Source organism: Poecilia latipinna, unplaced genomic scaffold, assembly GCF_001443285.1.
Source record: "Poecilia latipinna isolate Pla-1442-1.1 unplaced genomic scaffold, P_latipinna-1.0 Scaffold4657, whole genome shotgun sequence".
Taxonomy (NCBI): Eukaryota; Metazoa; Chordata; class Actinopteri; order Cyprinodontiformes; family Poeciliidae; genus Poecilia; species Poecilia latipinna.
In genome coordinates, this window is record NW_015117273.1 from 4,660 (window position 1) to 20,523 (window position 15,864).

Genomic DNA, 15,864 nt, shown 5'->3' on the forward strand with positions numbered 1-15,864 from the left:
GTTAAGAATAATTTTGGCCTGAAATACAAATGGGGACCTTGTAAATTTAGGCTTAAGCAGCGTTAATATAATTTTTTAGTTATTCTGCATTTGTAATAATAGTTATTTACCATTCACCCTTTTTCCACTGTTAGTAGTAGCATTTTTTTTTAAACTAATGCTACAGTTTTAATGTGCAGGAATTAATCAATCAGCAACATATTTCCTTCTAGGAGTTTCCTGAAAATAACCAAGCTGTTTGAATATTAGTCATTAAAAATAATGAGATTTTAACAAACCTTATTAGCCTGCGAATGCAACAACATGAGCTACTTTTTTGGTAGCAAATGCTTTTTGAACACATTTAACATCATGTTGTTTAATAAATAGATATGTAAACTTAGTACGGGTTAAAACTGTCATTTGACATTTTGTTGAGAAAATGTTTAGCCATATATCAAGAATTTAAGTTTGTATACAGCTTTAGCTACTTTAGTCACAACTAAATACTAACTAAATCTTGCTAGCAGGCTTCTTCACCCTGAGGCTGTCATGCCAGTATGTGGTGGTTTAAGTAGCAGTTTGATAAAAATAAATTTCAGGTTTAATATTATTTACAGTTTTATACCCAACTGTTTCAATATTACAGAAGAGAGTACTTGGATTTTTTTAAAAAAAATCCTATTAAATATGTTAAATTTCTCAGAATTTAACATATTTAGATGAATAGTTACATTGTAAAAACAATTGAACTAGCTGCTTTACCTATTTCTAAGGATTCTGATTTGAAAATGGATGGAAATTATACATCAGATCTATTGAATTAACCAAAAATATTTCCACAATTCACATTTTACATTGAAGCTACAGAACTATATTAATAGATTCCAGACAACTTTACGATCATTTTGCTCCTGGTTTATTCTCCATGTTTAGAGGACCATAAATAAGAGCTAGTTTGTTAAAATATATAAACATTAGTAACAAGATTCTAATCTGTCAATCTGTTCTAAACTGATCTATTCTATTAAATTATACTAGAAGAGAAAAGGTTTATATACTTATTTCCCAATAATTCTTGCAAAATTTCTAGCAAGCTTAAATTATTAGGACTTGTGGCTAAACCAGTTAATTTCATTCAATTTAAAATACTTTATTTACCCCAAAGGGAAACGAAATGTTGTCACTCATATCAACCAAATATCTTCAAAGTGTCATTGTGAATGGTGATACTGTGGACAGGAAGGATCTCCAATAGCAGTCAGTATTACAGCTAATATAAAGATGCCTCTGACTAAAGACTGTATGAAGGTCATGACATGCTAACAACTACATTTTCAGACAGCAGAGATGATATCCTAAAGTAGAATGTCCTGATGACACCATCAGCTTTTGTCAAGCCCTGCTAATCCATCTCATTTGCTTTTGCCATCCAGCTAAAATGGCATATAAAATACTAAAACAAAAACGATTCGGCTACCTAAGGCAGAATTTGTGACAATTTAACTTTTAAAGAGCAACATAAAGCCTCACAGTGGCAAATTATTTCAGCTCATTAAAATTATTTTTTTGAGTGTGTTCAGAAGTGAGACAACGCTACGCTGTAATTTTACAGATTTCAGGTTGCTGTTGTGTTTGCACATGGTGCCCATTGAAAACAACAGGATTAAAGGCTGGTGTTTGATTAGATGTTTGTTTTTCTATGTGCTCCATTGTAATGAGTGTTTCTGAGGCCATGCCGACATGGCTGCATGTGTGTCTATGTGCGCCCATTTCATTGAAATGAATATAGCCGGGGGCACGGCTTTATCCATTTTAATCAAGGAAGTAGAAGGATCAAATGAAACACTTTTGAGGGGAATGATGTCGACCCAGAGAAGGATGTTAATTACAATGCTAGCATCTGACATCTCATTGGGTTTTTGTCTTTATGTTACTGGTGTAACTGATGAAAAATAAGAAGTGTAGTTGACACTTAAGGATTCGCTAGCTACAAGTCTGAGAAATTTTACTAATATGTCAACATGATATACTAAAAATACAAAAAAGTCCAAATAAATCTTTTTTTCTTAAATCCTTGCCGTTTTTATATTTTTAATACTTTATTTTCCCCCGACAAATGAACCACAACTGTAAATCATTGCAATTGATGGATCGCCCAGAGTTCAAAATGTGTAAACTGTGCTTCACTGCCACCTAGAGGTAGAACTGGAGAAGACATGTTACCAAGAGAGACCGAGTTGTAAAATATCAAACATATTTCTAGTTGTTTCAGTAGCTATGTCAAACACTGTCTGCCTCATAAAAATCTGAACTTTGTTTATTATTTGGCATAAATAATGTTCATTTTGTCATTATATTTTAGGATAAGGTGACACTTTTGACACAGAAGCATGTGTGTAACATCCATTTATTACCACCTTATATGACAAATCTGGAAATTACAAACATTGTTTATTCAAACATTTTTAAAATAAAAAAAGGAAAGAAAAATAACAAAATAAGAGGAAGAATCAAAACTGAACAAAAAAACAAATTAAAATAATGTGACCTGAGAAACATGATCAACTGATCCAAAGGGGAAAAGAGTTCTGCACAGGGGGACGTATACAGAAAAAAAAAGGTTAGCATTATTATCTGTTTCACATGAATCAAAGATACATTTTGTTGATTTTTTTTCTCTGTTTTTTCTAAAAAACATCAATTATACTCTGTGACAGATTTTGGTTTTAGAGAACATCCGCAAACCTTTGATTTACAAAGGTGTTCTATTTTACGTGAACAATTGCTACAAAAGATATCCGACACGTTCTGCTTTGGCTTTAGGTACATAACCAATGTGAACACCACAAAAAAAAATAGGCGAGATAAGAAATTTCAGTTTGTTAGGAAATGAAGGCCTATAGGACAAGGATCAGGCCTTGGCGTCAGAACAGGTCAGGAGAATAATTTTCAGTGAAAAAATAATAAATCTGCCTCCTTGTTCTGCCTTTTATTCTGAATCATCCCCCCATCTCAGTTGTCAACAACTAATCTGAGCAAAAAGAAAGAAAAAAATAATAATAATCAAAAGAAAATCTTGACATGACAGAGAACATCAGTGATCAATATGGTAAGCAAAAATGGACTGTATACAAGCTTCTGAGGTGATGAGAGCCAACACTCAGCCAACACCCCCTTGTTTCTGCCTGTGTCTGAGTGGAGCTGGAGGAAGGCAGAAAGCAGGGGAAGAGGAAAGAGCGAGTTCTTCTAGCACCCTGCTGCGGAGACCGGACCCCCCAGCAGAAACAGACCTGTCCTCCCCACCTGTTCCAGCCTTCCTCAGTTGCATTTTCACAATCTGTGGTTGTCCGTATTGCGGCCACAAACTGTTTTCTCCCTCACAATCACAGGCAGGACAAAACAAGGGAATGTGTGCTTGATCCGGACTCGTCATCCCAGAGTTGGTACATGCACAAAAATAGAGTACCCTAGAAGTCTGCTGCCGAGAGCACTAAGAAAACACAACTATACACTTTCATTATAATATAATCAGCTTTCCTCTACACACTACTAACACAGGGAAGGGAGAGGGGAAAGAGGGGGTGAGGCGGCTTGTGAAGGTCGGAGGGACGGAAAGACAGAATAGTAAAGGAAGGAAGGGAAGGAACAGAGGTGAAGACGAAGAGAAAGTGTTTTAGGCACGCTCTCCGCGGATGCGACGTGCCAGCTGGATGTCTTTGGGCATGATGGTGACACGCTTGGCGTGGATGGCGCACAGGTTGGTGTCCTCAAACAGACCCACAAGGTAAGCCTCACTGGCCTCCTGCAGGACAGGAGTGGGACACAAATCATTTGTACAGTCGAAATATGTCAAAATAGTAACTGAATCCTTAATGTTAACAATACTGTGGTCCTCAAAAGCATACACACAGCTGTTAACATGCCATGTTTTTGCATGAATGCACTCATCCTTAAACTAATACAAATCTGAACCAAATTCTGTTTAATTTCAACACTGAGTCTTTTGTATAACTTCATTATGTTTTAAATATAGCAGCTATTACTAGGCCTGTCACGATAACAAATTTTGCCGAGCGATTGTCTAAAAAAATATTGCGATAAACGATAATATTGACTAATAATGCATGCGATTTCCTGCCATAGATAGATACACTTTATTTTCAAAAGAACACATAACACTGGAACTAATAAACTAAACAAAACAACCAAAAACAAAAATAAAAAGGATTCTCAGTCTCCATTAACAAAAAACGTACTTGAATAAAAACTAAACAACATAAAGCCAAAGTGGAAATAAATACTGCATTCAACCAAAAGAGTGCAGATATGAAATCTGTATACTATATTGCCCTTCAGTAATCACTAGATTTAAATAGAGAAGATGGGCACATCCGACTACCTAATGCAGTAGTTCACACTACACGATTTTTTGCCCCTATTTTCTCCTTATGACAATCTTAGATCGTTGGCCGATCCAATATTGTCGCTGGTGATTTCGTAACCGATCATCCTGTAGTGTGTGGTGGGTTACGTAGATCGTCGTGGCCGCTCTGATCTAAATCAGGGGTTTTCCCCGACTGGAAGCTTCAATGGAGCCCGTTGAATGTGACAGGTAGCCAATCAGAAAGCAAGGATTCTCCTCTGTGCTTTTTGAGGGGAAATTACGGAGGGCAATCCGAAACAGCTGACATGGCGCAACCCGAAGTCCAGCGGACATTGGAGATGATATTTGGAAACAACATAAATATTTATTCAACATTTTGTGCAAAGAATATAGAAATGACAAAGGGAGGAGTTGGAGCCAAATTGCTACCGCAGTTGATAAACCCGGTAGGTTTTCAGCTGTTCTTCGTTAACGTGACATAAATAGGTTATAATGATTTTCATTCAGTCAGGACTTTACGCTCAATCCCTGCTGTCCCATCACAGGTAGATTTTAATAAAGCACTGATTAATGCCTGGTTTTAAAATTAGTTAACTGGACTTGTAGGCATTATTTTGTGCCCATGTGGCTGGACACCACACGGCACGACGAACCCGATCGAACCGTTATACCTAGGATTTCTGTCAGGTTTTGAAAATGGGCCGACAGTCCACCAATGACTCGTGTAGCGTGCGCTGGACATTACACTAAGGAAGAGCACCGGAGTTGAGCCTTTTTTCATTCAGTGTCATTAACAGAAAGAAAAAAAGACAGGAAGAGACGATAAAGCCGATAATTAAAATGAGGTCGATAGGTTTAATTTATCATGCGATTAACTGATTTATCGTTTATCGCGGCAGGCCTAGCTATTACATGAAGTGATTGAACAAATGCATAACTCCAATATACAGTGCAAGTAGGTAGGAATGTTTTCACATTTATGGAAAACTTTGCCATACAATTATCAATTTACCATACTAATACTGTGTATTATGAATAGGTACATAACTCACTTTTCACCATTACAAGTTTTAAGTTCCTGGCTTTGCAGATTTTTTTCTTTCTCAGTTTTCTAAATGTTAACTTAACATTGAAAAATTAATAGTATTTTTATTGACCTCTTGTTATACCATAAAACATTTTCATTTTTTGTTAGACTTTCAATTTTAATTTAATATTTGTATAATATTAAAAGCAGCAAATTATATAGTTTTCCAATCTCTTCAACCCTAATATGTCAATACTGACCTGCAGGGCTCCAATGGCCGCGCTCTGGAAACGCAGGTCGGTTTTGAAGTCCTGGGCGATCTCTCTCACCAGACGCTGGAAGGGCAGCTTACGGATCAGCAGCTCAGTGGACTTCTGATAACGACGGATCTCACGCAGAGCCACAGTACCAGGCCTGGAAAAAATAGTATAAATAAACAAACAGAAGAACACCACTTAAAAAAATATGCCTTTTAGTTCATAAACTAAATAAAATATATTTTTTTATTACACTCACCTGTAACGATGGGGCTTCTTAACCCCACCAGTGGAAGGGGCACTCTTACGCGCTGCCTTTGTGGCCAGCTGCTTACGTGGAGCTTTGCCTCCAGTGGACTTACGGGCGGTCTGCTTGGTACGAGCCATGGCGGTTACTGATCACTTCTGAAGAGGACAGATGGAAAATAGCAGAAGGTTTAATAAGAATTTGAACTTTTCTCTATGATTACTACAGAACAGAACAACATAAATCTTCAGAAAAAGGCCCAAAAAGCGTTTCTTAAAGAAATAAAACCTTTGGTAAACACTTTGATTAAAAGGACACTTTGATTAAAAAAAAGTTCATTTGAAAATTCACAGAGAAATGGTGAATTTTGATTGTAATTTAAAAACATTACTTTTGTCTTGTTTATCATATAAAACTAAGAGAAATAAATTAGATGGTGTTGTGGTAAAACTAGTCCAAATGTGATAAAATATCTTTATTTTATTGATTCTGTTGATCTCACTTTTGCGTAAACATTTACTAGTGAATACGAAACTTCCTAAACACTCATCATTTTAAGTCTAATGGATATTCCTAAGCATTTAATAAACAAATTAAAACTTCAGTCGCTACTTGAATAAGTTCTTACCTTTCTTTAAGTAAACAAACAAGGCAATCCTGATTATTATCAGCATAATAAACGTCAATCACAAACTGTGTTTCTATTGGCTAGAAAAAGAAATTACAAAAAAAGAAGTTATGAACCAATCGCTGAGCAGAGTTCATAAAAGTAGGCGGGTTCGACAGCCACTTGCCACTGATACTAACTCCGCCCACCCCGCTCTGATGATGGCGGCGGTTTGATGCGCAAACGACATAAAGACCGAGGGCATAGAAGCGAGGGAGTAGCACATAAACAAGTTCATTTTTACCAATAACCTTACATCCATCGTATTACTCAATAGAACAACAAGTCAGAAGACATTTCAAAGAAGGCATTGATACGTATGGGTGAGCTGAATGGTCCGTAATAGCGGCGTAGAACCGAGCTGAATCGGCGCATAATTTGAAAGTGAATTCCCCCTTCTTCCAAGCAGCTGCAGAAAAGACTGCATTTCACCGTCGCTGACTGTTATTACCCGCACGACGAAACGAACGCTTTTTCACAACAATAAAACCACGAATTTTAAAAAATACAACTTTAAAAAAATATGTAATTTATTTACATTTGTAGAAGGACACGTTTTGAATGACTTACCTGTAGTGAAAGTGAGTGTAAGTCGTCAGTAATGTTTCGCTTGACTGTTTTGTTCTTCCTATCCACAATGGGAAGCAGCGTCCAGCGGGAAAATGGCCGCTGCGTCACTGCTCATACATCACCGCGATCATCACGGTTTGACACAGCGGGGCCACTCCGGGGTCACACTCTACTTTCTGGATTATTTTATGTGCCTAATAAAGCGGGACTTTGGATATTGATCAGATGAACTGAATTTATGGCAGTGCCGCTGCTCTTTGACATTTTGAAACCATTTTTGCGTTGAACATGGAGGTGACCGTAAGCGACTAAATGAGAAATGATGGTTTTAACACCACACCGCATAAAACGATTTACATCAATCAGACTGAAGGAGGAAAAACGCATCTCCGGATGTTTACTTTAATAACTTCGACTTACGGTGACCTTTTTGTAATGAAAGTAACTTTTATAAGCGAGACGTTACTTGTTGGAAATAAACAGTAAATAAATGATTTACTTTTTTAATGTATTTTTCTGCAGATGTTTCATAGTACTTAGCTGTTTTCTATTATATTTGGCTACTAGAAGTTATTTATGGTTGGGAGAAAATAAAATAATATTAAACTACTTTTCAAAATCATATACATTCTTTGTAAAACTATCCCTAAAGTCCATTTTATTTTTTCAATGAAATGCCAGATGTGCTGTAGATACCGGTTTTCTCTTGCTGGATGGATCACGGGATAACACAATGCTCCCCCTCCCACACATGTCGCACGATGCTGGTCAGCTGGCTGAAAGAAAACCGCTGAACTTTTCCTAGTTTACAAATATGCCAAATTCAGCTTTTTAGAAAAATATATCCTGTCAAGACAAACAGAACATAAAAATAAAGCCATGACTGTCCTTGTTTTTAAGTTTGGTACATTACTGCAGGTGAAGCTCCAACAGGCTCTCTCTCACTGATTATTTGCTTGTTATACTCCTAAAGTAGCTATTAAATAATGGTACGTAGTTAATATTTTGCACATCAAGCATGTTAATTGGAAACTACATTTTACCATGTGTAGCTTATGTATCAAAACAACATGATAAAGATAGGACAGTAATTGTAATAATTTGCATTATGTTTCCAGTAGTAGAAATGTTGTATTCTGTTTCAAATAAAAGAAATAAGATAATTTCATACATTTGTTTTCATATCTGAATTTCATGAAACTCCAATGTCTTGACCCACTGTAACTATACAATATCTAAAAGATCTTCAGACTCTGCTCTATCAACCACAAGAAACTCTTTATTATGCTTGAATGTGAAGTCCAGAGTACAAATATTTTGCTCATAAAAATGACCGAATACATAAATCATAAGCACAAAAATTAGGTTATTGTATCAACCTGAGAGAGGAACAAAAACAATACCCAGACATAATCAACTTGTCTGCAAATTAAAACATGATCAACACAGGTCTGCTACATCTATGCCGCTTGTAGTCTGCTGAACCATGCAGTGTCATCACAACATGACGTTTCTAATTGACAACCAGAATCAATTTTTCTTTCTATTTTGATACACTGAACAGCAACAGTAGAAATACACCATTATTGTTTTAAAAAAAAGAATCAATACTAGTACAACTAATTTCTATTTAAACAGGGAAAAAAATAAGATAACTTTAGTCAACCGCTCTCGAATGAAAATGTCCACCTTAATGCTAATTCCTATGCCCCTTTCAGATAAAACATTATTTATTTCCCCCAAAAACACCTTATTTGTCGAGGTAACAAGGTGTTCCTGTGTTTTTACTAACTGGAACTAAGATTAAAAGTTTGAAGCATAGTTGATGATACTGCTATGGAAAATCTGCTACTAGTAGCACCACAGAAGACATAATCACACAATTACGGTTATCACAATCATATGATATAGATATTTATATATAGAACCTCAAACCAAACTACTAGATATAGAAGAAGGAAAATGAGAGGACAGAATATCATAGGTCAGGAAACGTCTTTAGGCACGCTCTCCACGGATGCGACGTGCCAGCTGGATGTCTTTGGGCATGATGGTGACACGCTTGGCGTGGATGGCGCACAGGTTGGTGTCCTCAAAGAGACCCACAAGGTAAGCCTCGCTGGCCTCCTGCAGATCACCAAACATCTCTTTAGTATTTGATTACAGGATTTAAAAAAAAAAAAAAAATGGTAACAGGTGAAGGAAGTTTTCCACAGTAAGCACCGCTGACCTGCAGGGCTCCAATGGCTGCGCTCTGGAAGCGCAGGTCGGTCTTGAAGTCCTGGGCGATCTCTCTCACCAGACGCTGGAAGGGCAACTTACGGATCAGCAGCTCAGTGGACTTCTGATAACGACGGATCTCACGCAGAGCCACAGTACCAGGCCTGGAAAAAATAGTATAAATAAACAAACAGAAGAACACCACTTAAAAAAATATGCCTTTTAGTTCATAAACTAAATAAAATATATTTTTTTATTACACTCACCTGTAACGATGGGGCTTCTTAACCCCACCAGTGGAAGGGGCACTCTTACGCGCTGCCTTTGTGGCCAGCTGCTTACGTGGAGCTTTGCCTCCAGTGGACTTACGGGCGGTCTGCTTGGTACGAGCCATGGCTGTTACTGATCATCAGAAGAAAATAAACAAAGTTTGACTCAAATAAACAAGTCCACTCTTTTATTGTACAATATGTGAGCACTGTGGAGCTCCATTTTTACGGTTAGCTCGCTGTTTTTCATTTCTTTTTTTTTAATTTATAGAACTTTACATAACAGGCTTTAACGGAATCGGAATATCTTTTTATTTAAAGTCTGCACCTGAAGCTCGTTTTTAAGTAATATCGTCAGTAGCTTATGTAATTGAAGTGCGTACATGACGACAGCAAACATGTCCAATCAGATCCGATCTCTCTATTGGCTGAACCAATTAGATTAAGATTTTTATGTCGATGGGTGGGACGTTGTGACCCTCTCCACCACTCACAACGCAACGTTCACCATGTAAAGCCCACCCTCTAAGTACTGAGCGTGGGTTCGTTCGCTTCTTCATAGTGGGCTCACCGGTTGCTCACACGCCTTGTCTATTTTACACAGAATGAGCTATTTTAACGGAAAACCAGCCCATCCCGCCTTCGCCGGCTGCCCGGTGCTGAGAAACGAGCGTACGCATAGACGATGGCTGGCTGCTGCCTAGAAGATTGTAAAGGGGAAGGGAAAAAAAATCGTCGCGAACGAAAAAAGCAGACGATAAAAACGACGGAAGAACAAGAAAACTTCAGCATATAAGTGGGAAATAATTTTCGAAGACGCAACTAGACATGTCAGGGGACCAGTTGGTGGACAATATTTTGTCAGATGGCCCCTCAGTTTAGGCGCATTTTCGAGTCAAATTCAACCAAGATCACAAGAGCTGCTCAGGTCCCTTGACTCCCCGAGCAGGCACATAATACCTCAACAGCTCTGCGTTTTCTTTTTTTCACCGAAAATAAACGACAAAACCGCGTTATTTTGGGATTAACACGACATTAAATGTGAGAATGGACTTTTATTCAAACAGTGACGCTTACCTTTGGGGAGTCAGAGACAGATTTCGGCTTCAAAATGCGAATTTATTCTTCAGTCTCTAAAGCGTTGTTCTCGCAATAATATGCGGGGAGGGAAAAAAAGAAAATGAACATAGGAAAGCAAGAAGGGACTCATTTCCCATCATGCATTTGGCAGTAACATGTTACACACATGCTGCAACATGGTAAACAATTACAGGCAGGCAATGTAGGCCAACAAGTTTTTACCAGTCACTACAATCGATTAATTTACTAGTTGTTGTTTTTTTAGAATTAAAAAGTTATTTTTTATGGAAACTTTATCAGAAGTCACACAATTAAAATGAGAAGAAAATAAATTATCTGAACACAATCTTAAGAATATGAGTAACTATTGAATACATGGCAATAAATTTTTCAATTTACTACATTTTAAATATGTTTATTATTATATTTGTATTAAAATACATTTTAAACTTGTGAAAACATTCTAAATTCTTATAATTTTACATGTATTTCTATAATTTATTACATCTAATTTGATTTAAAATGTTGCAATTATTTAGTAAATTATGATTATTATATTTAAAAATCTATATTTTAGATAAAAATCAACTGTTACACCATCAATCCTGCAGATGGCGCCACGGGTTTCACACCGCCCTTAAAAAAGACGAAACGTCACGCTTTTCTTTGTTTTTCTATTCTTTCAAAATGGCGGCTCGCAGGAGGCTCAAACGCGTGGCTTCCTCCCAGCCGGGATTTTTAAGTTTTAAGTCCCCTTCGGATACGACAGCGTCTGTTGGTAGCCGGAGAAAACGAGTGAACAAGAATAAAAAGAAGAACTGGAACAAATACAGCGATGTTAATGACGTAGATGAGTTTTTAGAGGACATCAGGCACCAGGAGAGAACCACCGGGTGAGGAAGAAAAACCGAGGCTTTAAGTTCCTCGGAAACTGTGTCAACTCTTTATGTTTATTTTTTGTGTTTTCTCTTTTGCATGTGCCTTTTTGAGCTACTTACCTTGCAGCCTAGCGTGTTGACAAATAATTGTTGTGATTCTATGAAAATATTGAGGCTTTAAACGTGTCTTAATGTGATAAGTTTTCTCATTCAGGGGTCTGCTATCTGAGAAAACAGACGACAGCTTGTTTTTTTTGGATCTTGGACAGCCAGAGAAACCACAACCACAAGGTAACTACAACAGTATGTGACCTAGGCCAATAACTCTGTTGGAAATTAATTGTTTCTGAGTTTTAATTCGCTATTTAATGTGTTTTTGTTTGTTTGTTTGTGTGTGTGTGTTTTTTTTTTAGCTGAAACTCCACAAGCTGATGAAGGGAAGAAGAGAAGAGGGAAAGCTTCACGTCCTTTGAGGATAGACCTCATCCTTCAGCCAGATTCTCTGGTTCCTCCTCCTAAAGAGTAAGTATCAATCAGCTGTGATTAAAAGAAACCATTTCCTCCTTACAAATAAAGTGTTTTGATGGAAGGTTAACTTCCTTCAAGTGTGTAAAACCACATACATGTGATTCTGCCTCACTACAATTAAAAGAATAAAATCAAAATGTTTTTGGAAAGAAAAAAAGTACAGCCCAAAAACACAGGATACCTGCAAACTGTGTAAATCTTAGAATTAAAGTAGATATTTCAGTCTTTTACCTGAACAGGGAGCCTAATTTACACCTAACTCTAACATGTTCTCTTCATCCAATCTCATTTAAAGGAGGATATTATGTAAAATAGACTTTTTTGAGCTAAGAACATTATTAATGACGAAAAGCATTGTGGTGAAGATGTGCTGATGTCCGAATGTTGGAGAGAGTAGGAGGTTCTTAAAGAGGCAGAACCCCAATTTAAAGACATCAAATTACAAATTCAAATTTCTTTCAAGTCACCTTTGCTATATACATTTGTTTTTTTTTTTTTTTTACAACTGCAGGAAAGTGATGTATAGTACTTTATTGTGCAATATAATCGCCCTGTTCTCCTTTAAACAGCTAGTTATGTCCACTCACCTCTGGAATTACAGTACCTGTCAATGACCTTTTATAAATCAATTAAAATATATATATTTTTCTTTCTTTTTCCGGCTCATTGTTAAACAGATCAAATATTTGTTCGCACCGTCTGTGTGCCCTTTGATCTGGGATGAGGCTCCTGTGGACTTAAATAAGAAGTTTTAAAAGAGCATAAAATTGCAGAAGGAAGCCTGATTCTAGCTGAGCTAGAGCTACAAGCTAATTCTACTTCTCTGATGTTTGAGGGGAACATTAAAAAGATTACTAAAGCTTCTCTACCTGCAACAGTAAAGTATTAACCCTCCTGGTTAGCATAAGCTTTCACTATCTGATTAAATGTTAGCTTTGCTGATACTAAAAATACTAAAAATTATTTGTACCAACCTGAAATTGACAGACAAATGGAATCATACAGCACCACTGAATCAAAGGTACACACTTTCATAAAGGATATTTATGTTTAAGATAAGTGTTCTTGTTTTGACAAATAGGGAAGTGAAACTACTATTACATTAGAAATTAAAATGTAACTTATAGTGGTGTGTTGTATAAGCTGAATTAAATAACAGTGAACATTTTTTCAGTCCCATCACTCAGCAGACTGGAAAGGATTTATATAGATTTCTTATGAACCAGCCCTTTATGAATCAAACATTTTCAGCTTATTTTAAACAAACTACTTCAATGTTAGAGACCAGAGATGTGTGTGTCCTGTGATGATCTCATCCTTGCACTTCCAGTATTTCCTTTCGGAAATGTGAAGACAGCAGTCAGAAAGCTCAGGAGTCTGTTGTGTGAACAGTCTCTTGGGATCTGAGGGCTTAGAAACACACCCGCCTCGTAGCTCGTCATGCTGCTGCATTTACGCCGTCTTCACTCCATCCTCCAGCATCGCAGAGTCAGCTAAACCCGTCCTCTTCCTCCCCTGTCAGTATTCTGGCCTACCAGCAACCAAATGCCAAGAAACTCCGTCGGATCGCCCAGAAGGCCGAGCAGCTGGCAGCCAAAGGCGTGGTGCCACGGAAACAGAAACGGCTGCTGAACAGACGGCCCGTCGACAAGACCGTGAAGAAGGCTGTGACAGAGGCCAACAACAACCCAGACCGAGACTATTACGACATATGGGGACAAGAACGTGAGTTGAGTGCGTGCGTGCGTGCGTGCGTGCGTGCGTGCGTGCGTGCGTGCGTGCGTTTGTTTGTAATACCTTGTGGGGACGATTTTCCTGACATATACTACGTTGTGGGGACCAATCGCTCCTCGTGGGGAAACCCTGTTTTTGGGTCAGGGGTCAGATTTAGGGCTAAGGTATGAATTGAGTTTTGGTTAGGGTTAGGTATGTGATGGTTAGGGTTAAGAAAAGGGTAAAGGTAAGGTTTAGGCTGTAGAAATGAATGGAAGTCAATGGAAAGTCCCCACAAAGATAGCAACACAAACGTGTGTGTGTGTGTGTGTGTGAGAAAGTGTGTGTCCAGTGATGATCCCATCCTTGCGCTCGCAGTATTTCCTTTGTGGGAATGTGAAGACCAACCTGGAGCTCAGATGAGTGTTGTGTGAACATTCCTCTGGGATCTGAGGACAGAAAACAATCTAAAGATTTTTTAGGAATCAAAAGTTTGAATGGCAGCTGAAGCAACAGGGGTGCAAAACTGGACATGTATGGGGTGCAAACTGGACATGTACTGGACCCCCCTCTGTTTCCAGTCACACCCCTGTAGTGTCAGGGTCTACATACCATCTGTTGACTTATTATTGACTTGAATTGTATAGAATTGCTGCAATGCAACATTAACTTTTCTCCTTTTGCAGCCAAAGTTTCAGCTGATCCCTGGTATCTGCAACAGACTGGGAAGAAGTTGGTTAAGGTGAGACTAACCATAGTTTGTTTTAGTCGTTTGTTTTTAGTTTATCTGATATATTAGTCACATGTGCGTGAATGTTGATGATGGCGTTCTTCACCAGCGTCCAGAGAAGCTGAATGAGAAGCCGTCCGTTCTTCCTGCTGTGGAGGTGATCTCTCCGGGTGGATCCTACAACCCGGACTTCTTTTCCCACCAGGTAACTCAAAACACAAAGTATATGACTTCTCAGGAAACTTGTATGTTATTAAAGTGGTATCAAAGTATTTACACCCTTTGTACCTTTTCATATTTTAAAGTTAGAACAACTAGGATGGTTGTCATTGTTCTGAGTCTTTTGAAGCTTCTAACGTGTTTCCAGGATTTTCCTGGATTTAACTCTGTTCATCTCTCATCAACTATGACCAGTTTCAATGTTCCTGCTAAAACTTTAACACAGTCTGTTTACATGTTTGCTGTGTGTCCGCTACATTTCTCATGGCTTTCTTCTGGACAACCTCCTGAGCCGCAGTTCCCTATTTTTTTATTTTTTTTTATTTTGAAAACCGTGCATCATTTTCTTTCTGAGTAATTGTTTGCTACTTTGTGTTGGTGCAGTTGAAGCAGGAGTTTGAATACTTTTGCAAGACCAATGTAATCTTAAACCTACCTAGACTGTGGTTAATATTTAAAATGACAGCAGCACAATTGTTGTTCAGGACTATCCTAGCAGCACCAACATTTGATTTTTTTTTTTTTTTGCTAGACCTGAGAAATTTTACAGCCAACTTGACTTGGACAGAGAAAGCTGTTCTTCTCGTATTTCATTATGCAACATTTTCTTCGTTTGGAAAGTCAAATTATAACCAGTATGATGTTATGTCTGCTTCACTGCTGATTTAAACCAAACCATCTGGTTGTTGTCCTTTAAACCCAGGCGTTGCTCCAGGAAGCCCATCAGGTGGAGGTCCAGAAAAAAAAGCAAGAGGACAAGTTGGAGAGGCAGCTGGCCATCAATAAAGAGGACAAAGCTACAGAGGTTTCTATTATAATCTTCTTCCTAGCAGTGGTTTTTACATTCACTGAAATTTCACTTGTTTATTTTGAAATGTTTTTGTTTTTTAGGAGACAAATCTTCGTGAGCAAGTGGAAGGTTTAGTGGAGGAGGAGGAGGAGGAGGAGAATAATGACGAAGAGTCGGCTCCTTCAAAGGAAGATGAGGAAGCAGCGCTGGCGGCCATCGCTGTGACTCAGAAAAAAACCGAGAAACAGATAAAGAAAGAGAAGGCAGAAAAACTTAAGGTATATCACACACTAATGCTTGATC

At 37.9% G+C, this 15,864-nt stretch overlaps 3 protein-coding genes across 3 annotated transcripts; 1 reads left to right on the forward strand and 2 right to left on the reverse strand.

Moving 5' to 3' along the window:
- Nucleotides 1-3,510: 3,510 nt before the first annotated feature.
- On the reverse strand, nucleotides 3,511-7,251 carry LOC106942902 (histone H3.3). Its single transcript, XM_015026257.1, has 4 exons — nucleotides 7,135-7,251; nucleotides 5,910-6,055; nucleotides 5,654-5,807; nucleotides 3,511-3,784 (listed from the first exon to the last, which is right to left on the reverse strand). Exons 2-4 carry the CDS (start codon nucleotides 6,035-6,037, stop codon nucleotides 3,656-3,658), a joined length of 411 nt encoding a protein of 136 aa, XP_014881743.1. The 5' UTR covers nucleotides 6,038-6,055; nucleotides 7,135-7,251; the 3' UTR covers nucleotides 3,511-3,655.
- A 1,547-nt stretch (nucleotides 7,252-8,798) lies between these two features.
- LOC106942903 (histone H3.3) lies at nucleotides 8,799-10,857 on the reverse strand. The gene is made up of 4 exons (XM_015026258.1): nucleotides 10,701-10,857; nucleotides 9,621-9,756; nucleotides 9,365-9,518; nucleotides 8,799-9,261 (listed from the first exon to the last, which is right to left on the reverse strand). The coding sequence occupies exons 2-4, from the start codon at nucleotides 9,746-9,748 to the stop codon at nucleotides 9,133-9,135; spliced, it is 411 nt and encodes a 136-aa protein (XP_014881744.1). The 5' UTR covers nucleotides 9,749-9,756; nucleotides 10,701-10,857; the 3' UTR covers nucleotides 8,799-9,132.
- Nucleotides 10,858-11,295: 438 nt separating this feature from the next.
- On the forward strand, nucleotides 11,296-15,856 carry LOC106942900 (glioma tumor suppressor candidate region gene 2 protein-like; the record flags this gene model as incomplete). Its single annotated transcript, XM_015026256.1, has 8 exons — nucleotides 11,296-11,596; nucleotides 11,796-11,872; nucleotides 11,995-12,103; nucleotides 13,632-13,834; nucleotides 14,509-14,564; nucleotides 14,662-14,757; nucleotides 15,475-15,576; nucleotides 15,663-15,856. Coding segments are annotated over exons 1-8 (1,043 nt in total), but the record flags the coding sequence as incomplete, so codon positions are not given.
- Nucleotides 15,857-15,864: the final 8 nt, after the last annotated feature.

Bases quoted from the DNA above. Each gene is read 5' to 3' on its own strand.
- LOC106942903 (XM_015026258.1), bottom strand. From the start codon at position 9,748: ATGGCTCGTACCAAGCAGACCGCCCGTAAGTCCACTGGAGGCAAAGCT. The intron at 9,519-9,620 runs GTGAGTGTAATA...TATTTTTTCCAG, and splicing joins AAGAAGCCCCATCGTTACAG to GCCTGGTACTGTGGCTCTGC. The intron at 9,262-9,364 runs GTCAGCGGTGCT...GGTGATCTGCAG, and splicing joins CAGCCATTGGAGCCCTGCAG to GAGGCCAGCGAGGCTTACCT.
- LOC106942902 (XM_015026257.1), bottom strand. From the start codon at position 6,037: ATGGCTCGTACCAAGCAGACCGCCCGTAAGTCCACTGGAGGCAAAGCT. The intron at 5,808-5,909 runs GTGAGTGTAATA...TATTTTTTCCAG, and splicing joins AAGAAGCCCCATCGTTACAG to GCCTGGTACTGTGGCTCTGC. The intron at 3,785-5,653 runs GTCAGTATTGAC...CCTGTCCTGCAG, and splicing joins CGGCCATTGGAGCCCTGCAG to GAGGCCAGTGAGGCTTACCT.